A 23,863-nucleotide genomic window follows, 5' to 3' on the forward strand; every position below is an offset into this window, starting at 1 on the left:
AATAAATATATGTTTAAGGAAATACAATAAATATACAAGTAGTATTACATTAGATTGTAGGTTTTGAGTTGTTTAGATGTGTTGGGAGATTTCCATATCTTTCACTTTCCGCCTTTAAGAAATGGTGCTAAAAAGAAATAATATTTACTCACCTATAAATTACAAAACCTGAATGTCAACATGTGTAATAATAAATAAATTATAAAAATGAATTAACTTAATACGGAACATAGTAACTCTCGCACATGCCTTAGCATTATTTTACAAATACAATTAATATTAATAATTAAAAACCCACACGGCCATTGGGCCGACAACTTTGGCTAATGGTCCCACTGTATTAAAGTGGCGATGTCCTCATGCTAAACAAGTAATCTGGAGTTCGGCAAACGCGGTACATTCACATTCGCCAGAATCGGTTTCTCCACGAAGTATAGGTCTTCGTATCGCTATATGGAACCCAGCCTAAGGATCCACACCACACATTCTCGACCCATGAATTATGTGACTTATTAAAACGTCATTCGAGTTGACAAGTTGCCTTTGCCACTGTCGTTTGTCCACTTGGCCTCAGATTACCTGGTCCCTCCCCAAAGCCCACGACTCCATGGATGAGCAGGAAACTTCTAATTGTTATATACTGTCCATCCGTCTTGGCCACGTCGATGGTCGTGCGTGCTCTGCGAGGTGGGCCATTGTTTATGCTCCTTGGGATCCCGGTAATCAATGAGCTGCCAGCCTCACCGCCTTCATCAATTTGCATTTATAATTTTCAGACTGATTGACTTTTGGGGCTACGTCTCCGCTGCTGTTTGCACAAAATGGATAACCCTGTGATGAGAGACTGGTTGCAATCGGTGGTCCTTGCTGTGGTCGTGACGCAGTAATCCCAATTGTAGAAGGTAACGCGATGGACAAAAATTGTGGTGATCATTTGGAAAATACAGCGTGTAAGCTGTGTGGAAAACTTTAGATTCACGCCAAATGCTACAAGATAATAAAATACTGAAATTTGCGATAATACTAAAAGATAATTGTGCCACTAAAAATAACTTAGATTGCATTGGTGTGTCCGAAAGGACATTACTGTTACTATTCATTTGTAAAAATAGGTAAAAAAATATAATATACATTACTAAATTGAAGGGGTAAACTCTAGGGTAGACGCTACGTTGGATCCTAGGATCTTTCAAACACTTTAAAATTGTTGTAGTGTGACCGTATTCCAAAAAGGTATTAGTTGGCGTTGTGAAATTCAAGTTGTTTTCTTGTGTCGCACGTGTTCTTTCTCTGAGATCTGACTCTCGACTTTGTTTGTTAAAAATAAATGCTAAAATGGACAGTGATAGGAAATTAAACAGCGATTCCAATGAAAATACTTCAGGGAACGATGAATTGGTAAGATCTCCTGCCTTTTGTGATAGATATTCGCCTAGAAAACCATATTTCCATTTCAGCCAGGCAGTAGCTCGAATACTGAGCAAAATGCACCCGGGGCACACGGCGTCGTGGGAAGAGAATATTTCCAGAATAATAACGACCAGCAAAAAAAGGAATTATTTCTGCTTGACATGAAAAGTAAATTCCTGTTTTTAAATAAGATGCTCGAGGAACATGAAAGTGATGAAGATATGATCGATAAACGAAAGGGATCAATCACCGCTATGCGGGACAAGTATGCAATAGAAATAGCCGAATTGAGCAAAAACTTAAACGACGAGTGTGCTCTTGCTTCCCAATCGTCATCTGTATCTAATATAGAAAGCTGTGGACTAAAAAGTGAGTCAACTAAACGGCCCACTGAACAAGCCCAATACGAAAATGGGAATAAATACAAGGAATTGCGCCTTGCTAAGCTAAAAGAAGAATTGAGGCTACTGGACAGCGAAATATCGAACTTAAACCGTTGCATAGAAAAACGTCACCAGGCAGCTTGCAAGCTAAAAGATAATATAGGAATTCTATATAAACGAGTTGAGCCACACATATAAAAAACCAAACAACATGGTCTATGAGTTTAAAGGTACGCATTAATAATAAGTATTTTAATGTTTATTTATAATTTCACTCAATTTCATATATTTCAGTTTCGAGACGAACTTGGAAATTGACAAGCTTAACCATATGAAATCAGCATTGTATTTAAAAAAATATATATATATATTATGCACTGCCCAATTTACCATTTGTATTATATTTTTACACGTGTTTCAATTACGCTACCTATCTCTTTTGATGCGACAAATGTTACACATCATAAAACAAAGGCCACCTCCTTTTCACGCCTGCTTTTATGTTCATTCATCCTGTGGTGGTATTAATTAAATTTAATTAAAATGTGTCAACTGAGCTTGTCATAACAAATTCGCCTCACATTTGAATTACATTCCACGACCGACCTTCTTTTTAAGCCCCACATCCAAGTAAAATGCGGCAGCAGGAGCGTTGTCAACAGCAACAAAATGGCTCATTAAAAACTTTTATGCTGATGAGATGGCGAGGGCTGTAAAAACTTGGCCAAGAAGTGTGGCCAAGCTGAGTATGTATGCCCATGCGTGTGTGCGCTTAGTTAATTAGCGGCGTAATAATGCACACACACACTCCGTTTCTCCAGGTAATTGAAGCTCACCTGCCCAGGTGGCACGCACATCCCATTTGGTCTCATCTTCATTCGCAATATTTTCATCAACTGTTGCTCGTTCGTTTCACCCTCTTAGGCGTTAAGTCGTGTAGAAGTATAGAAGGTCTACTTTCTGCTTTATGTGGATATAAAGTGCTGCGAAGTTAAGTTACTAAGGGAAAAGTGAATATTTAGTTGGGTGGGAGTTATTAAAGAAATTTAGCTTTCTGAGATTTTCAAACTGTACTCAGCTTATACTTGGTTATAGTATTCAGAACTACAGCTTATAATGTTTGCCCTTGAAATAGTGACTTTACACAAACCCAATCGAGTTTGAGATGAAGCTCATTTAAATGTGACTTTCCACATCCCAGTCACAGACTGTTGCACACTTGCTGTCATAACCTATTTACCCCGTAACTCCCATTGCCACAGGATCTCTCGCAGGATGACATCCTTCGGATAAACCTGCAACGGCACAAAAACACCCGTGGGTGTCGTTAATTGAAATTATTATACTTGTCTGTGGTATCATAAATGCGACTCGTTAAATTTGTATGTATGACACTCTATAGTCGGGGGCGTGCATAATGCGTGAGTGGATATGCGAGGGGTATCCCCGTACATACGCAGGAATATATATCCGAGATATATGCAGCCTCATATCCTGCTCATTTCGCTTGTCCCCGGTGTCGGGGGTCTATGGAGTGTCTCTTATTTGCATGGCGTCGTCATCGCTTCAGCGACAAAATGGAAATTTGTTGCCGCATTGCTGATGGCGTTACCACGCCCCCTTCGCACTCATCCTCCCCAGGCGCCCACTACAAGGCCCCCTTTTGGGCCAACCATGTGTGCGGCCGTTGTTGCTGTTTTAATGTGTCAAGTGTTTTATTTGCGCGTGTTACCTACTTTGATTTTATTTGCCCGCTCGCCAGGGAAACTGCACTGAGAAAAATAAACCTTAACATTCGGAAAAGTCGCTTCGAATGTCACTACGGGGTACGGGGAGTGATATGGTGAAATATATATATTTGATAATCATTTTCTCCAAAACCAGTGTTCATATATTAATCTTGTAATCGTTTTAAGGAAGAATTGATTCCCAAGTGCAGATCCCGAGTTCCACCAACACAATATAACTTCCCAGGAGTTCGGATTGGAGGCTGGGTGGTGCTAGGGCATTCCACTCGTGTATACCTCACTTGCTTTTATGTTTAATTCATGCGCAAATTGTCGCGGAAATCTGACGTCAAGTGTATTAAACGCCATGCTCTGCTTTTGATTTATGGACCCAGTTGGTGCCACTGCCATTTTGGGGCACTGGGGGAATCGGGATGAGAATGCGGATGGGAATGGGGATGAAGGGTGCTGCCGCGGTGCTGGCCGTCAATTCCAATAGCGAAATGAAATTGTTGCTAATTTATGAGCGAGTAAGCCATGGCCTGTTCCAGACCTTGTCGCGGTCCAAAAATTCTTTGGATGCTTAATGAGCTGCGACAGTTGCGACAGTTTAAAATTCCGCTTTAAATTTGAATTGGCAAAGGGATTAAGCGAATGGTAAGCAATAAATTGTAGATCAATGGGCTCTTAATTACATGGCCGTGAAACTTGGGGCTAAGCTCTAGCAATTTGTTAAAAAATATCCGGAGTACTCGTACCTAGGTAATAATATATTGGAAAACCTTACCATGCAGAGAATTTCAAAAATACATCTTTTATATGTTATTATATTAATTGACTTCTTGAATAAATCGGTCTAATCCTATTTAAACTCTTAATTATATTATATTAATTATCTACGTTCAGGCATTCATTAAGATATTATCAAAGTACTTAACGCCGCTAATTTCCATATCTAATTTTGCATGTGTTTTCCAACAGGAACGCCATCAATTGAATCCAATCTTGTGACCATTATGGCACCCATTCATCAACTCCTTGTGGTCAATCATCTAAGGAAGGATACTTAAGGTGCCCATTTAAAATCAATTAACGCGACAATTTGGGCGAACACTCCCCGAACACGACAAACGTTAATTATGCAACTGGCCAAACGAGCCGCTGAAGAATCTCATAGATTGAAATCTGGTGTGCAGCCGACAGAGGAAAGTGTGGCTATTGCCCAAGGCTTCTATGCTAATGGAACTGTAATTATGTGCCAATTATAAATGTATCAATCAAGAAACGAAGAACTTTCTGGAGCACGAACTTCAAACACCTCTATATTTCAATTTACAGCAGAACAGCATATGCTTTTACAATTCGAGCTTATTTCTAGCCAATGAGATTGACACAAATTAGGGAGAGTTACCCACATTCCATACGTACACCTAGACTTTCGAGGGTTTTATCTGTTGGAAATCAATCAACATCTATCGAATTAATTGACGATCCTGCCACTTTGTCTTCCTTGTCTGCATATCAAGCTGCTGTCGCCGCAAGTCGACGCTTTCGTTGCCATGGATGCCATGGATGGCTGCCAAGATGCTGGCTACCAGATAACTAGTTGGAGTGGGGTCTCTTCCAGAGTCATCTGGGGCCATTCCAGCCCATCCAGCCAGGTGGGCTCGAGATCGATGCCAAGTCAGGAAGCCAAAGCGCAAGCCAGCAGCGGAAATCACTTGGGAATTGGAGGAAGAGGAGCTGAGATGCCAACTTTGCCATTTTGCAGCTAAAGCTGCGTGTTGAAATGCATAAAAGTTTAATTTGAAACTTTGTTTCTATACTGCTTGACATTAAATATTTATTTACAAGTTGGGGTTGGACTGCGACCCCATCTCTTGCAAAATAATTTGTAAACCAATAACTGAAACGACGCCTGGTTACTTTCAGGCAACAGATGTTATTTAGCCAAACTTAATAGTTTTAGCCATTTTCAAAGGTTTACAGCACTGCTGAGAAGACTGATCATTATGCAAGACCCGCGGAGAAGAGCTTCTTCTGGTGTTGTCTTCTCTCGCTGATTACGTAATCGCAGGTTGAGTCGACTGCAGACTGGTGTAGACCGTTTTAATTGCTGCAAATTAAACTATCATTAAAATATGTAGAAAACCTGGTGGAAATTCCCCCATCCATTGCACTTTTCCTTTAGCCTTGTCACAGCAATATCAATTTCGCATTACATATGACATCACAGCCCAGTGAGCCACAACAAAGTATGAAAAAAAATACAAAATGTATATAGGAAAAAGGAAAAATTGCAAATTGATTAAAAGCCATTAACATGTTCTTTATCACTCAACACATATGGCTGACTGTAGTTGGCCGGGAAGAGTTCTCCCCTTCGAGTGACTCCATGTGGGATTGGGTGTCGGCCCAACTTGTTCAAGACTCCACGGCACGGCCTGCGGTCCAGTTAAAGCTCTGGGCTCCAATCGCCAATCCGGGTGTAGTCTTTATCATTGGGAGGAGTCGTCCAGTTGGGTGATCAAATTTTATGGGCGTGAGTTGATGGATAGCTTGAATGGGCAGGATATTGACATTCCACAGACATACATAAATATGTTGATGATTAGAGTAAGCAGAGTTGCGAAAGTATTCAACTGATAAATTCATAAAAAGCTTACAATAACTAGTAAGCCAAAAACCAATTATAATATGCTAGATTAAGCTTCATTAATACATATTATTATTATTAATTAATTAATACATATATTAATTAATATTATTAATTAATTTACATATTAATACATATACAGCTGAATATTTAAATTGCAAACTATGAAGCATTTTAAGCTGGCTTTGTCATTTCGTGTTAAATTATTACTTCTGATTCCATTGCAATTTATATTTCTATCAGTCTTTCTGCTGTTTACCTAACCCAGTTCTATCTGCCACAGATACCAATCGGCGCTTCTCTGCCGGAAAACTTTACCCAATCGAAACCGAACTTAACCACAGAATATTCCCCCCAAAAAGTCCACAACCTTGGCCGTATTATGCGATTCATCAATTTTATTGTTTCCTCTCGTTTGTTTTTGTGCTTTTTTGCCATAAAAACTATTGCAATTCCAATTTGGCCACATCCATTTCGAACCGCAACTAATTTCGACTTTATTATTTGAATTCGATTCAGGCGATGGGTCAAGCGGAGTTCAAGGCAATAAATCACTCATACGACAAGTGTGCCAGAGAGAAACTGATTGGAGTTTTGGGACTGCGATTCGGGCAAAGCAAAGGGAAATGTCGCCAAGTGTTGTAGATATTTTCATGGTTCAACGACTGTGCGAGGGTCTGGACTTTCTCCTGTCCTGGCCGCTTGCCTTTACTGTTGGCCAATTTCCCGCTTATTTACGCAGTTGACATGTGCAACACGTGCGCTGACAAATCATCGAAGGATGGTGGAACTAGGGGGTTCAATAACGCCTTAACCCCTTTCCTTCAGGGAGACAATTTAACACCTGAGCGAAAGCCAGGCTGAAATAATTTATTGACACATTTTGCCTGCCACACACTTGGCCACTTGGCTTTGATTTCACCCCACTGCCAATTTCACGCCCAGGCGAGCAGAAGCACCCTGTATGTTGGGGTTCAGACACCCCTGCGAATCTGAAAAAAATCGCTAAGGATAAAAAATCTTTCATTGATTTACTTGTTAATGGGTTAAAATTAATTTAAAACATGAAAGCTTACGATATATGATGCTCTTTAATTTTTATGCAATTTACCACCAGTTTTATAATTTCAGTGATTAAATCACAGTTTAATGAGATTTTTGTGTTTCAGTGTGAAATAGAGTAGCTCAACTATCTCGAAGGCAATGTCCTCTTTTCCGATTTCGTTCCTGTTTTGTTTTATCGCTGCCTTAACACTTCGCTGCGCTCAAATGGATGTGCAGGCTTTTGTCGCTTGTATTACACTCACTTAGGGCCAATTATGGCTAATGTCTCAATTAAGCGGCAGTTATGAAAATTATTGACTAGCGCACAGAGCTCGCCCGGCTTACGGACTTAACCTTTTTTCCATCTTTCGCTGCACCTAGTTCATTGCTGTGGCAATTGCGGCTAATGGGTTAAGTGCAAGTCTCTGCCACAGCCTTAGTCCCAAATGATTAGATAATGTTGCCCCCAGGTGCACTGACGGTCACTGTCCTTCTGATGGACCCGAGTGGAGTTCAGGTTGAATGCACCAATCTGAGGTGGCACTTTAAAAATAAGTAAGCAGCCAAGCTGCGGGTTTGCGGGCGACGGGTTGTGCTGCATTAATGGAAATTTAATGGCGTCTTTCAGACTTTGCATAGGTTGGATAACAAGGACTATAGTCGAATGAAAAAATTTAAAGTATTTAAGAAAAATTATGCCAATATGAAAACAATAATGTTGTTAATTTGTTCTGATAATAATCATTCAAATAAACAGCAGCCAGTATGTGGGAAACCATTTTTAAACATAGCTTTTACTTGTATATTTTTAGACGCAACACAATTATATGAGCAATCTTAAAGTATTCAGTTATATCTTGTTGAAGTATTGTTTTAGATATTTTAAAAGCATTTTACATATATGGAGTTCAAGATGATATGCTACTTTTATAACATGTTCTTTGAAAATCTTGGTCTTTTTACACAATCTATCACAATTTATTCCGCCATTTTGGCCCCTACCCTTTTCAATTGAATTCTTCAATCTATTCCAACTTTCCCTAATTTCCCCCAACCTTAAATCTTTACAAGCAAACGGCTTTATTTAACTGGCACTCAATTCATGTTAACTCATTGTACAGATGTTCCTCCGGGAGAACACACGGGATATATTTTTGAAAAAGAAATCAAGTTGTAAAATGTACAGGTTTCTGCTGCATCATTATGTGCTCCTCTCACCTCTTAACTCCAATCGGGCCGTAATGTTCGCGGTGATCTATTCAAATTTCATAACATGTGTCAAAGTCAAAGCGAGAGGCAGTTAAAGTTGCCATGGCTACTTGGTAATATAATTCCCCACTCTTCTCTGCAGAGGTAATAAGATAAGCTCAGTTGGGTCCTCTCGTGTGCACTGAAAATAAAAAATGTATTCTACTCCAAATTCCGCAAAAAGTGTTAGCTTATAATGTTTGATACTTACAACTTTTACAACATTAATTGAATCATGAAGTTCAATATTACACTTTAAAAAATATGTTACAGTTGAAGTGCTTAAGCTTAAATGCTCTTGCTCTGAATATCTCAGTGTTTTAGTCAATTGTGTAAGTATTCTGAAGCCCTTCTTTTTTTGCAGTGTATATTTGCCTGTTCTGCATCGCATACTCACTGTGATTGTGATTGGGATGCCTGCAGTGCGGACTTCGGCTACCGTTGGAGTCTCCAGTGTTTGGTTCTTTTTCTCTGCCAGCCTCAGTGAAAAATTTGCCTTAAATTTAATTTTTTTTATTCGTTTTTTGGTTAGGCAGCTCATTCATGCTGCCAAGTTGTCTCAAAAGCTCCGTTATGGTGTGGAAACCAGTTGCCCCAGTCCCCAAGTCCCCAGTACCGATGTCTTCCGTCCCCTGCGATTCCAAGTCGTTCTCCCAGTTGGCAGCTTAAGGTGAGCTGCATAGTCGGGGAGATTACTTAATTATGAAGTAGGTCCGACAGTAATCGAGGGGAAAGGAAACGGAGAAGCCGTTCTAACAACGAAAAATAAGACTTCTCCTTAAACTTCCTCTTTATCCTCGTTTCGGTAGAAAAACTTTATCATTTGCTTAGTTTTTAAACAGTTCGTGAGCATTGTGTTTGGCTCCAAAATATTTACACCTGAAAACTACTTAATTTTACATTTAATATTATCTAAGTAATATTCGATAAATTGTTTGCTGTCCAAATTGAGGCCTGCGTTATTTCTAATATGGCCGCCAAGCTTTATTATCTTAATAGTTTTAATAAGTCCAATCTGATATCCTCACTTCACAAATAGCGTATCCGATATTCATCCTTTCTACTATAGATTCCTTCATCATTTTTACATTCCATGTTATTTTTGTCTTCTCCTTTTGGTTCTTTGCATTTGTTTTAAGCTTATCAGCTAGTACAAGTATGAAGCACCAAAAAACTGCTGTAAGCTTCGCAAAAAATATGACATTGACAGACACTTAAAGCTGCTTAGTGGCGTTTTCAGATAGCTGCAACAGAAAGTTCGTCCTTTGCATAATTTCACCCGCCCCTGAACACACGAGTGGTGCAGAATTCGTAACTTTTCCTTTGTGGATTATTTGCATAGATTGCTTAAAGCCTGGTCTAAGCCTCAGCTGCTGACAGTGGCTAGGAATTTCATTCTGCTTTAATTAGATAATTTGTGCGGGCCCGAAGAGAGCTGCCATCTATTTTCCCCGCTTCTTGAACGACCGTCCACACCTGAGGGCCCGCGAATTTGCATTGCTAAGCACTTGCAAACATTTCATTATGCAGCTTAGCGAAATATCCAATGCAGCCCAAGGGCACAAATGCAAAAAGAATATTCGCCCCACTCCCTTAAAATATATATATAAATATAATGTATAAAAGGAGAGGGCAGAAAGGTGGAGCCTTAGCCAAAGTGGATTCAAGTGGGCCATGGGTTATGAATTCCTTGGCAAGGTCTTGGGTAAAAAATGAAACTAGTGAAATTCAAAAGAAGTTTGAAGCTAAACCAAGTCAAGGCTAAATGTTCTTATATTTTATTAAAGAAATGCATGCAATGGAAAGTGGCTTAAACCAAATATATAATACCAATAATAATAATAATATAAAAACACCATTAAAATAAACAAGCGTTAAGTAAAGTGATCAGCTTAAATCTGTTTTATAGCCAATTGAATCATTGCATTGATAACATAAAATATTGATATTGTTCTAATCAAAGTAAAGACTATTGAATTATTATTCCATGCACACTAAGCTAATTTCAATGTTAATTAGTGCATTATTGTTTATGCACTTAGTTATCTCGTTTTCATCAATTAGTCAACAGTTGTGTTATAAATTTAGAAATAATGTGAAAACAAGAGTTTTAAGTTTCTAAAGGTATTTACAAATGTTGGTATCCCTATTTGCTGCACAAGCCACATTCTGCTTTAAAAATATCTTCTTTTCCACTTATTTTTTTGCACATCTTAACTCTAATTTCAACCGCACTTTCTTTTCCCCCGAAGACGCTTACATTGAAAAATTATAACGCAAAGTATTTTCAATTTAGAAAATAAGCAGAAAACGACATGCCATGCATTTTCCCAGCACTTTTGCAGCCGTTCTCCCCAATGACCATTTGATTTTTGCCCCGTTCCTTCGCTTCTCTGCGTTTCTGCTGCATTTTTTGCGCTACTTTCTTTGTTTTGTTACCCTTCTCCGCTTTCACCATTCTGTATTTTTATTTAAGTTGGCCTTAAAACAATTTTATGACACCATAAGTACAAAACAAATAAATTCCCTGGTCACTGCCATGGACCGCACGCTCCTTCCTCTAATACCCACTGCATTCATCATGCGACCCGTTGGCCCGTTGTTCCCGTCCCCGACCTGCCACACCCCCCGCGAAAGAAAAGCAAGAATATGATAAATAAATGCAAGGGTGGCGGGCGAAAAAAATGGGAAAACTGTTTCGCTACAATGCGAAGGATTCAAGGCAACATGCAGCAGCGAAAGTAGCAACAGCTGCCACTTCTCTACCCGCGCCAAAAACACAATCAGTAAAAAGTAAAAATATAATACAAATGATATGGTTAGTTGGGTTGGAGACCATTGAATACTCTTCAAAGGTTTTTTTAAGCTCACAAATCATTTAAGCCAGTGCCTTCGTAAATATTATTAATAATAATAATAATTTAAAGCGGAAAAGGTATTTACGAAGTGATTCTAGTGAAATGCGCTTATTAATTTTAAGAAATTGTAGAAGCTTTTTTGCCATACGAATTTTATTAAAAATATGTGTACATTTTAAAAAATTCTTTTTCTCCGTTCTTATTTAATGCCATCAAAAAAGGAAAGGCATAAAAGCACTACTCACACATTTTCAACTGCCAGTCTACAAATATGCACAAAGAATTTTAAATTAGTTTCACTACCCTGCTTTTTTGGCCAGCACGAGCAATTACCTTTTCCCAGCAATCCCATGATCAGCATGCACATGCAGGACTTAAAGGACCCCCTCCGTTGGCATAACAAACCGATCCGTAATACCCTAAGCCAGAGGACTCTGGGCAAAAAAAAAAGCGCAGCTCGGGACTTCATAGTGCCGCAGAGCGGCAAATAAGTGTGTGCGCTTTTGGGTTGATTTATATGGTCTGCCCCGAATGCCCCACGAAAACCCAAAGGATATATGCACATATAGTATATCTCTGTGCATCTGTAGCTTGCACTCGCTCGGCGCCAGATTTCGGTCCCTGTCCTGCGGTGGCTTTCCACATTTTCCTCCCTCGCGGAAAACTTTTATTATTACAACGCGCTGCGAAAATGCGTCCAGCGATTTCGTGATCTCCCTCTTCGCTTCCCTTCGGAGCTTCTGCTTCTGTTTTTTTTCTTTTTTAATAAAACACGCAGCAATAAAATTCCAGCTGTGTTTACGTGATTGGAAAACGATTTTCCATAGCGGCGAGCATGAAAAATTGTTCCCGAAAAAAACCTACAAGAAAATCGACGAAATTTGTTTTTTAAGTTCTGCACAAAATGGTGTGAAAATTGCAGCGGAATATATATATATATATATAAACATTTTCATTTTTTCATACACTTTTATTGCTCAGATTAAGAAGATATAGCGGGTGTAGAGCAGCGGGAGGGGGGTATGTATATATAAAGCCAACCCAACCTCCCCCAGCCATGCATTCTTAATGACCTTGTAAGTTTTATGAGCACGCTGAGAGCGAGCAGTCAATAAATTTTCATTACCTTAATTCATGTTTTATGCACGCAGAAGTTGAAGTAGCAGTCGAAGTTGCTTTGAGCTGCCCTCAATCTGCAGTTTTTCATATTTTTTATATATACGAATTTATATACGAATATATATATACGTTTGCTGGTCGGTGGTCAACGCTCTAGTCTGCCGCCTCACATGTTAAATCCCAAAATTTATGATGCTGTGGTCAATTTGGAACATATGGCTGCCACTGTTCCTCGTGCATCGGACTCCTTTTCTTCTAGCTTGTTGGCAGCTTTTAGCCATAAATTGGTGTGCTGGGGTCCGGAAAAAAGACGTAGAAAAAGGGTTACAAGTGGCTCCTTTTCGGGTCCTAGCTTTTGGGGTTGTATTTGAGGCATTTTATGGATAAAGTTCTCGTTGATTGGGTTTGCCAAAGAGAACAACAGCTGCCGAGCAAATTATGGAAATCAAATCCAATTTGCAGGACTAATAAGATTTTCGAAAGTCAGCTAAACTCAAAGCCACAGAAGAGAGATGGAATTAAAGAAAATTACAATCCGTTGTTATATTTAAAAATATATATATAAATTTAATGTAATAAACTAAGATGTATACAAGTTAATTAGCCTAAGGAGCAGAGTTTTCATAGCACTCAAGGATGACCACTTATCTTCTGGGGTATTTAAGCCAAATTCTGATGTACCCAAAAGCCAGGTAGATTCTGTCCAAAACTCTTACATATTATATGTATCATATGTCAGACACCGAACCAAATTTATGATGCCCAAGGACACTGAACGAGGTGGAGTTGTGGATGTGGACAAAAGAGGGAGGAGGTTGGATCCCTGTGTGGATGTCATTTATCATGTTTAATGCTTTTGAGTGATTATGGCAGAAGCTACCTGAATGTGTCCGACTAATATTTTAGCATCGGTCTCAAGCTGTGCCTATAACTCAGGCTGGATGAATTATTCACGCTCAGCCGGGAATTTTCCTGGGCCTGTGGAAAGCCAATGAAAGGATGGAAATGAATTGCCAACTAAAAATGTTTACCGAAATGAAACACACAGGAACTCGGAAAAATCCAAATGTGCCGTAAGCTGTCTGACATATGTAACTATAGTATCCTTCGCATCGCTTTTCCCAGATTTCGCAAGGAATTTTGGGGCTTATTGAATTATCCGATTTGCGCATGAAATTGCCTGTCTAATGCGAAAATAGATTGAAAGCAAAAAAGTACCAACTGCAACTCGCAGTACAAATGGAAATGCAATCAAATGATTTAACTAGGAACTCACCTGACGCAGACAAAAGTTTATGGGCCAACTTTGGCAGTGCCTCTCAAATCAATCGATAAATGAAATGTAATCCCCATGCGGATGCAACTGCAGATGCATTCGTGTTTTGTATGAATTTTAATGCACCTCCCCTGCTCCGAAAAAAAAACACATTCTCCGTGCAGCAAATGCATGCCCCATTGCTGAAAACTTTTAGCCATCCATTCAGTGGGTAGGAATTGTGCTACACGCCAAAACTTTTCCTTACATGAATCTAAAAACACGAGAAATATAGGGCAATTTAGCTTTTTCGGTGCAGGGAAAAGGAAAAATCCTAAATTTAAGTTCAGCAACAATTCTAATTCATTTACAATATGTTTAATGCATTTAATTGCTAAAAAATTTCGTATCCATTTATAGAAGATTTAATAATGGTTAGAAGAATATATCCTTGGTCACAATTACTAGACAAGTCGATTTACAGTTTAATATTTTTACGTAGTTTTTTTTTTTAGAATTTAAGAAAATATACTACATTTAGGCTAAATCCCTTATATCGGCAGCTAAGTCACGATGCCATTTCCTTTAGAGAAGTAAGAAAAATATATAAGAAAACAGCAGTAGCAGAACGGAAAATACAAATCGAGTCGAGCAAAAATTGTTAGGTAGCAAATGCGGCACGTGACAACTGCAACTGCGAAAGTTTTTCCCGCCCTCCGTCGCCGCTTCACCCGCATCGCGTATACGACGTGTGGCACAGTGGGAAATCCCTCGACGCTCAGGCATGCCTTCCGATCTCCTCCGCCTCGAAAGTCACTTTTGGCCTTCGGCTGGCTGTTGTCTATTGAGCAATATGTTTTATTTTTATCGCAAATTGGTTGAGTTGCAGGCCGAAAGGGAATTTTGGGTGAAAGCCGGCGAGAAAGTCCTGGTTTTTTATGTGCATTTAGTGTGTATTTTGGCAAGCGGGTGGGTTCGGTGACAAAGTAGTCAGGCCTAAAAAGCGTCAAATGCTCAACTTGAGGCAACGTCTTTTATTTAGCCAAAGGCCATTGGCACGCACGGTGTAAAAAGAATTTGTCACTTGGGGGTTGAGCAGTGGGGGTTGTCTTTTACACTTAAAGTAGATTACCAAGGGAGTGTGTTGTGTATCTAGGTAGAATTTGTTGGCTCTCAGTTAGTTCCTGCTCGTCGAGTTACTTTGCGTTTCAGCCAAGTGTAAGTTGATAGGGAAAATTCAAAGGGTGGAGAGGTGTCGAACCTTATCGCTAAAGCTCAAAGGAAGTCCGTTCAGGGTGGTGTCACTATTTCACATTTGCTTTTGGGCTTCATGTCTATTTTATGCTGCAAGTAAATTCGTATGCTCGAGAACATACAAATAATTTAAAAATATATTTTAGTTTTTATTAACCTTATTTTTTCCCTGCGGTGTACAAAACAAGTGCATTTTGGCTCCCAGCCAAAATGTCTACTTAAACGATTTGCCAAATACAAAAAGATATTGTGAGCTCAGCTAGGTTGACTAGCATATACATTATCCAATACGCATCACCTTGGTCTGCTCTTTATTAGGCTCATCAACAATTGTGCCCGAGGCATTTCCATCTAACCTGACTAGCACGCACACAGTTTTATTCGCCAATATAGACGGAGATAAGGCCTCAATATCCTCGATTCAAACTGCCAGGCATTTGGCTACCCATTTTCAGTCTCAGGCTCAGTCCTTCAATATTAGATCGTTGCGGGGGAACGAGATGACATTGCTAGTTATAGCCAAGAATCGCAGTCGCAATCGAAGTTGTCGTATTCTCAGCCTGTTTATATATATATATATATTACATACATATGTGGGGGAATTTTTCCAATTTTGCTGATGGCATTTTAGGCGACACGGAGGGAAGGGATCCTCGGAGCATTGTAAGGAGCAGCCATCTCCTGGGCTGTCTCCTTTTTTTTACAGCCAGCTCGGGGTCCATGATGTGATAGGCATCAGACAGTGGGCAAGGGAAGTCGGCTGAGAGGGTAAAAATTGATGGCACATTAAATTGGGCCACCAGAACATGACAACGTTGGAGTCTATCAATGCAACATGGCAACAGACACACGACCATGTCAATGGCTCAATGTGGAATGGGCTTTTTATTGTCCCTCAAGCAGCCGAAAGGGGGCGAGTGTCAAGTAGTTATTTTGTACCAAGGGAAAAACTCAATTTTCTGGCACATAAATATTTGTTTAAACTCGAGCTTTGATTCACTTTTTCGCCCTCCATCAAAATTTGTTTACAATTTTTATCGCAGGCACTCCTTTTTGCATATTGCTGAATATCCTGAACAATTTTATGGTGCCCGCCATTGAGTTTTTATGCTACCGTTTATTGATTTATAATGTTTGCAAAATATAAAAATACCTTCCATATAAAAATACTTTGCATATTTTTTCGCTCACAGATATTTGCACTCTCCTCGTTTTCCTTTGAGTTGGAATTGGATTGGATTGATTGATGGGCTGCGTATTAACATATGTATTTCGTTATTTTATTTGTCATGTGCGCTTCTTTTTGCAGCTTTGTTTATTATTTAATATTGTTTATTCACGGTATTTGCAATGCCTCCTCCTGATATTGTTTTTATTTCGACAAGTCAATTGGGGGCCAATAGTGAATATTTATGTATGCAATTAAATGTAATTCATTTTCAATGACTGAATTATGGTTGGTTAATAGTTGAGCTCACCTACTTATTACGGTGGAAAAATATCAATCGTGAAATGGCAATCAATTCAGATTATGGATTTGGATAATGACGAATCATTTTGGTGGTGCAAACGGAAATTAATTTAAATTTACTATGAAATGAGAGCGGTTTTTAAATAGTTGAAGATATATTTTGACTTTTTTTGCTTGACTTTAGTAGGTATGTAGTAGTTAATAAACAGACTTAGGCATTAAATTTGGAAATGTGTAAACGATTGTTTAAGTTTATTACAAGTTTCGGATCTATTATCATCTCAATAATAAACTTTGTAATCCGTTTTTCTTTTCGACTGTTTCCGCAAAGTTTATCGTGGCCAATTAATGCTCACTTTTGGACAAATTCAATAGTTTTGTAGCCATTTCCTTACGCTTTCTCCCTCCAGCAAATAACTAATTTGGTTGAGGGAAAATTGCATTGTTTACGTTGAATGTGGTTTTGCAGTGGGCGGAAAGACTAGGGAATACATTTCCCCAGCCGGCTTAACATTTCCTTAGAATTTTGTATTTTTCAGCTTTATTTTGGTTTGGTTTCTCGTTGACTGTTTGCTGTTGGCGAAAACTGAAAATCCCCAAACAAGCCAAAATCATTAGCAACAAAATTGCAGACCCCTTGTCTCCATCCCTCCTGACTTAACATTTTAATTTAATTTCGCACAACAAAAAATTGTACAATTTTTTCATCTGAGTCTCTGTTGACATTTGTTTGTTGTTTTTCCTCCAGAGATTGGTGGGCGGTTTTCGGTGGGTCCGTATTGTGGGATGGGGTATCTCTCGTTTGCATATTCCTTTGTTTTCACTCCTCTCGTTGGCATTTCTCTGTCTTTTTTGGATTGCATGTCTCGTCCTGTGGCAAATCCTTTTTTGCCCGTTGTCACAATCAGGAAAAGGTACAACAAATACAATGGGTGAAAAAGAAAGGAAAAAGGTGGGAAAATCGGCGACGTGGGGAAAATTCCTTTTCCCGCGCTGCTCTTAATGCGCATTTGACATGCAAATTTATTTAATTTTCTGCTCCAAATGTTATGGCTACCTATCCTATATATATATATATGTGTGTATGTACGTCACCCGCGGCTGACGCCACAATCTCCCTGTTGCGCTTTTAATTACGCAACAAATTCCTAGATAGCCTGGCCACGCCCCCGCCTCGCGCAACCGCCCCCTTTTCTGAGTTTCCGAGCTAAAGCTCACGCAAGGCAAATTTAAACAGAAATCAATATTTTTTCTTAACATTAAATGTTTTTTGGTTCTTTTATATGAAAACTTTAATGATAGTATTCTGTGTTAAAATTTTAAAAATTAGTGAGTATAATTAAGTCAAGGATACAATTGTAAAAATTATAGGTATTAGTTTAATTTTTAAGTAGATAAGCAAGAACTTAAAGGAAAGTCAGGCATCAATATCCATGTTTAAATTCAAGTAATTTTGAAAGTCCAGGCTATATTTTTCTCTGTAGGTGGAAAATGCCGGAACATCACATCCTCCCCTGTCGCATTTACACTTTCCTCCCCCTCTTGCACGGTATTTCACCCCTCGATTATGTTTAGGTATTTCGCCGCATACACATAAGGAAACTTTCCGGCGGAAGCGGAAGTGTGTTTATGCTTGTGTGCGTGTGTCTGCGGCTGCTTTGCATCGCCTCCTTAACTCACCTCAATTTTTTTGCACCCCTAACCCGCTGCAGCCCCTTGGCGAAAGTTGCCAGACGCCAAAGCCAGACGGGAAAAGCGAAACGAACCCAAAACGCGTCTCGTGTTGCAGGGCTACCCCAAAAGTATTTGAGCTTGTTATGATTATGCCCTAACCAGTGCTGGGACCTTCAGAGTCCTTCGGGAATATCCAAAGGACTTGTCCTGCCTAGCCGAAAAAAAGGTAAACTTCTTTAGCATAGGAATTTTTTGCATGATTTAGGGGTGACTTTGGTATGCCTACAATTTATGGTTATTATTTTATAATTAATGGGGGCTGCAGAGCGTTCATACATATACGAAAATATTTTGATTTATTAATTTGAATAAGGTTTTAATATTTGTATTGCTAATTTTGGCAGATGGAATTGGTGAGTTTAATGGTTTAAAGACCCAACATAACAAATTTAGAACCGAATTCTGTTATGAGAATCAATCAAAACAATTTTATAAGCCAGAATTTATTTTTATAGGTTTTCCTAATATCATAATCCATTATTAAACTACCAATAATTAGATGGAATTTTCAGCATTTTCAATGAAGAGTATTTATTTGTCTGAAATTTCATTTAACCTCAACTGTTTTCGCTCTTCATGAGGATGACTGCTTCCGCTTAGGAGCAGCCTGTGCCTCGAATTTTCGGGAAGTACCCCACCGCATATCTCGAGTAGCTGTTTTGATGTTTTAATGGGCCACGTGGCGTATGCGCAACGCAACCCTTGGCCAAGGTCCGACCCCTTTGTTTGACTCTTTCCACACGTTTCGGCCATCAGGTGGCGTTAATTTCGCAGTCAGCACACGTCCTGACCCTTTGGCAAAAGTTCCTGGCTTTTTTGCCTGCCTCTGTTGCTAGTTTGTGTTTTGGTCTGCCATTTTTCCAGACGATATGTTGCCGCCGCCATATTTAATTTGTTGCAACTTGCTGGAGGCTCAAGTTACACTTTCATATGAAGGGTTGGCGGCATGGCTTCCGTTTTACAATGTTACCTTTTATTTTTCACCTTTTTTATTTTTTTGCTGCCATCAGATGTGGCTTTGCCCCTATTTCGAGGTGGCAAATGCATCACAACAACGAAATCTCTTTCGGCCATAAATTAGTCGTGTGGCAAATTCTCAACAGAGGGCCATAAAAAATCCGAGGGGAAAACTAAGGGCAGGTTTTGTTTACGAAGCAAATGAATTTAATCTAATTGAAGTGGCTCAGCTCAGGTTTCGGGTTAGGCATTTGGGTTTTTCGGGTCCGGTTAAAGAATCAACTTGGGTCAGTTGTGTTAATTGGTCAAGGGAATGCTAATCAAATTTGCTCAGAGTGTATCTAAATAGGGAAAGTATTTTACTGTCCCTGAGGAGCGCTAACACTTTGCTAGATAGGGAAATGGATTTTTTTTAAACAATATTTGTGTATGAACTGATTTTTTGTCAGTTTGGGAACATGTTTTAAAAGAATTTCATAATTTACTAAGTTATGCAGTCAAGAAACATTAGTTACCCAATTTTTAAATCTATAACCAAAAACAATGTAGTTTATTAAGAAGAATAACGATGTACATACAATTCGAAGTCTATTGAAACGCTGAAGCCATTGTAAATCTAACCAGACCGAACATCAGAGCCCAACCAGCCAAAAAGTTTGTAACGCCCAATTAACCAGCTTGTCGACAACTTTGCACAGCTTCCAACTCCGCCTGAACTCCACTCCATTTTGCCTGTCATATGGCCCCTTTGGTACCTCTGTTTCCATGTAGTTGCCACCCTCTCCAAATCATCGAGGATGGGCTTGCATTGCATGTAAATCAAATGCAGTTCAAAGTTGAAAATGCGCCGACGAACAACAAGCGAAAAATCTTTGACTCCCACAGCAAAAGTTGATCAAATCTTGGCCGCAACTAGCCCGTTCGCCTCTCTACGTTCTTCCCCACGAAATGTCGGCAAAAGTCGTAAGCCAAATCGCATAAATAACGCCCTGGGCCAGAACCAAGCCCCCTCTTTCCTCAACTTTCCCCACCGCCCCTGTCTGTCGGTTCTTCGTTGGTGAAGAGGAGCACGCGTAGGTGGCGACGGCACACACATTTCCGCAGCTCTTTCTCTCTACAATCAAATAAATTCTATTATTAATTATTTAGTTACCGAAGAGGTTGTATTAACATATGAAAAGTAAACTATTTTTGAGAATGGAGTTCATGACTTCAAGTACTGGACTAGAATTTAATAATATATGTATGGTCGAACTACTAACACTACAACAACAAAGCTCGAGCAACAGAGACTTATATTCATTATCACCAAATCTCTTAGGCCCTTAAATTCTTCAAATAAAACATCAAAAAATCTATATAACAGTACATACATATGTTCTACAAACAGTAGAACCTTCAGTACCTTGAATCCTTTCCTTTGAGTGCATCAATCGCTCCGCCTACACCGGGGCCCATTTATCACGCATACGCAGCGTATGCTGGTTTGCCAGATTTTCCCCCTGGGGGGAGAACGGGAAAACGGGCGATATTGCATTGCCTGCGCCCAGCGAATTGCAAATTTCCGCAGCCCAAAAGCCAAACCCCGACCCCAAGCCAACGAGGCAGTCAAGGGGCAGCCTTAACCAAATAGAACCACAGCCAACTCCGGTATTCGTGACCTTTAGCCCCGGGGGGCGACGGCGGGAAGTGGGCGTCGGTCGGCGGGCGGGGTGTGCAATTAATTATGCGCGCGGTCGGAGAGGTCATAAAGTTGGTTGAGCTATGAAATCTACTTCTGGGCCATCTGAGGCTTGGAGGTGGGCAACTGTCCATAAGAATTGCGCTATAATTCATGCCAGGCAAATCAAATGTGGCAGGAAGTGTTTATTGGTAGTTTGGGGTGGCGTTTAAAGTGATTTCCTTGGGAATTTCGCAGGAGATACTTAATTTCATGCATTTCCTAGGAATTTCACGCAATCTTCTATGAAGGTGTGTGAGTATGTTCCATTAAGGGTATTTCCAGCACAACTGCCTTGGCTATCCAATTTTTAAAATAATTTAATATGATCCTTTAACTCTTTGCGAGACCTGCCGAGCGCCTAGAAATCCAACCATGTCATTCAACAGTTGGTGGGGCATTGAACGCGACCGGCGAACTTAATGAGATTCCGTTTCTCATTTTGATTGATTGCTGCAAACGATGCTTGACCAACGTCCAGTTGGAAAACGCGAACTCGTGTTTACCGCCACCCTGGCCCTTTTTCCAGGCCTGGATACGCTGGCAATTTTTCAAAAAATTTAATTGAGCTTTCCGCCGTCGGCTGTTTTTAAGTAAATAAATGTTTTATTTATGAGAACAGCCGGGTTGGTCATTGGAAAAAAAAAGGAGGAAAAATGGGGGAGTTGCAGAATTTCGCTGCAGGCGTTGTGATTGCCCAAATGGCAACAAATGATCTGTGAAAATCCGAGTCCAAAAACCAAACCAAATACTTGTAAACTTTTAATCAAGAGATACCCTTGAGGGGCTTTTCCGAGAGCTTTTACATCTAATTAGAGGGAAAGTGAGCTCCCAAAGGGGATGAAGAAGTAGGTTGGGGTTGTTGGAGGTCAGTGATGGGTATTATACTGTCTAAAGAAAGCAGTACTAGGTACAAATCGAAGAAGATGTCAAAGTGGAGGAAAAATATTTCTATTTAAACTTAGGCAAGGAGGTCGCCAAACCGGATAAATTTATAATTTTTATTGAAAGGATAATTGTTTGAATAAGGCTTGCATACTTATTGGCGCATCTAAAATGCCCGCTATGGTTTTTTTTTAATAGGTACTATTGCTAATGGAAAATTGTACCTAGATACTTTCCAGCACAATTTGCGGGGTCTATGCTAGAAGTTGACATTTTCCTTGAGTTTCTGTGTGTGACTCTTGGACAAAGTTTTTGACTGTCACGTGACCTTTGTGTGGTTTCCACTAATGTGACTCGAGACGCCCACTCAACTCGAAGGGGCTGCGGTTCTAAGAGGGTCAAACGAAAAGTAAATACTTGTATTTTTCTATGTAAGTAACTGAAAACCCTTTTTATGGCTTAGGGCCAAGTCCCTTTTGCATTAGCCCACATGTGCGTCCGTGGGGTTGTTTATTTTTTGGCTTTCCATGCGAAACATGACTGAACTTGTGCAGATTGATTTGTTTATCCCTTGTATTTTGTTGGCTACAAATGAGTTGGGTTACCCTTTTTCTTTTCGCTCTGAAGTCTCCATAATCACAGGCTTGAGAGGTTACGTAAGAAGGGGTAACAAGAGCCACTCTAATCAGTCTAATTGGAGGGCGAAATCAGCGAAGAAAACGCTATCGTAATGCCAAATTAGCCACAACAAAACGTAAAACGTTAAATATCTGCACTCAGAAAAATATGGATTCTTATGTTCTTGTAAATTCAAAGTGTTTTGCAAGCGCCTAATTTTTTTTAATAATTTATTTGCATTTTATTTTATTTTTATTTGAATTTAAAGCACAAGATATATGTAAGAATTTTTCACTACAAAGCTTATGGTAGAATAAAAAGGAAGTAAACAATTTATTAAAGGCTTATTCTAAGTTCTAATTTCCATAAATAGCATGCTTCCTAAAACCCTTATTAGCTGCCATTAAAAACAATTATTCCCTAAACAGCATAAATGAAAATAGGTGAGATAGAAGTCGCTAATTCAATTTTCCTTTCGCTTATCTAATGAAGTTCATCTGCATTCGGGGTGCTATTTTTACCCTTTATTCCATTTTAATTACATTAAATTACATATTCCAAAAACAGACACGACAGAATGACAACAACAACAGAATCACTTTCCAACAAAGGAGTGGGAGCGGAAGAGGAGCACAGACGGACAGAGAAAGAGAGGCACAGAGCAAAACGTCAAAGTTCGTTCACTTGTAAACATAAAATGAGCGGCAACTGCAAAACAGCAGCAATACCAACAACAAGCGGCAAACGGAAACCGACTGAACAACAACAATGGAGACCCAGAAGACAAGACATACATGCACTGGAAAAAATTAATATCAATATCTAATACAAATCAATTAAAAAGCCATAAACAGTCGGAAATATGTGATATTTAACCACATATCGTATTGAAAATTTACTCATAAATATTACCATAATGTAATAAATTGATTCAAAAATTATAACAGACATTTTAAAATAGTTAGTTTAGCACCTAAGTAGCCTTTAACATTTTCCAAGCTCCTTTCCGGAAGTATTTATTACCATAAATTATAAATTATATTTATGTATGTATTTATTATTATTGTAAATAAGTGATTTAAAAAATGCACTGCTAATTTTTCTAAAAATTGTACTTTAATCCATTTTTTGTTAAGTGTATCTAGTGATATCAAGGGGGAGACCGAGAAAAAGAGCCTTTTTATGCGGCGCAACTTTGGCGCTTTTTATTAAACAAGCCGACGAAGTGTAGAAGCGTAGAATAGGAGGAGATGGCGGTGGGGCAGAGCTGGGAGAGAAGGAGCCAAGAAGAGAGCGGATAAAAAGAGCAAAGCATAAAATGAACTTTGCCGGCTAAACCGGTAACACTTGTTTAACGCAAAAGAGAGTGCGGGAGAGCCAGTTATGTGCTGAAAGAGATATGTTAAGTAGAGAGCGACAGAGACAGAGAAAGCCTGATCGGAGAAAAGGGTTCTACAGGTGACAAAGACAAAAGTCTGCAAGACTCCTCTAATGTCATCATTATTGTCAATATAACAAGTTTAT

General features: G+C 39.3%; 1 protein-coding gene across 1 annotated transcript; it reads left to right on the top strand.

The window, feature by feature from the left end:
- The first annotated feature begins 1,224 nt into the window (after positions 1 to 1,224).
- Positions 1,225 to 2,161, top strand: LOC117140751. Its single transcript, XM_033303833.1, has 3 exons — positions 1,225 to 1,398; positions 1,458 to 2,023; positions 2,088 to 2,161. The coding sequence occupies exons 1-2, from the start codon at positions 1,336 to 1,338 to the stop codon at positions 1,989 to 1,991; spliced, it is 597 nt and encodes a 198-aa protein (XP_033159724.1). The 5' UTR covers positions 1,225 to 1,335; the 3' UTR covers positions 1,992 to 2,023; positions 2,088 to 2,161.
- The last annotated feature ends 21,702 nt before the right edge of the window (positions 2,162 to 23,863 follow it).

This window comes from Drosophila mauritiana, chromosome 3L (genome assembly GCF_004382145.1).
Source record: "Drosophila mauritiana strain mau12 chromosome 3L, ASM438214v1, whole genome shotgun sequence".
NCBI classification, from domain to species: domain Eukaryota; kingdom Metazoa; phylum Arthropoda; class Insecta; order Diptera; family Drosophilidae; genus Drosophila; species Drosophila mauritiana.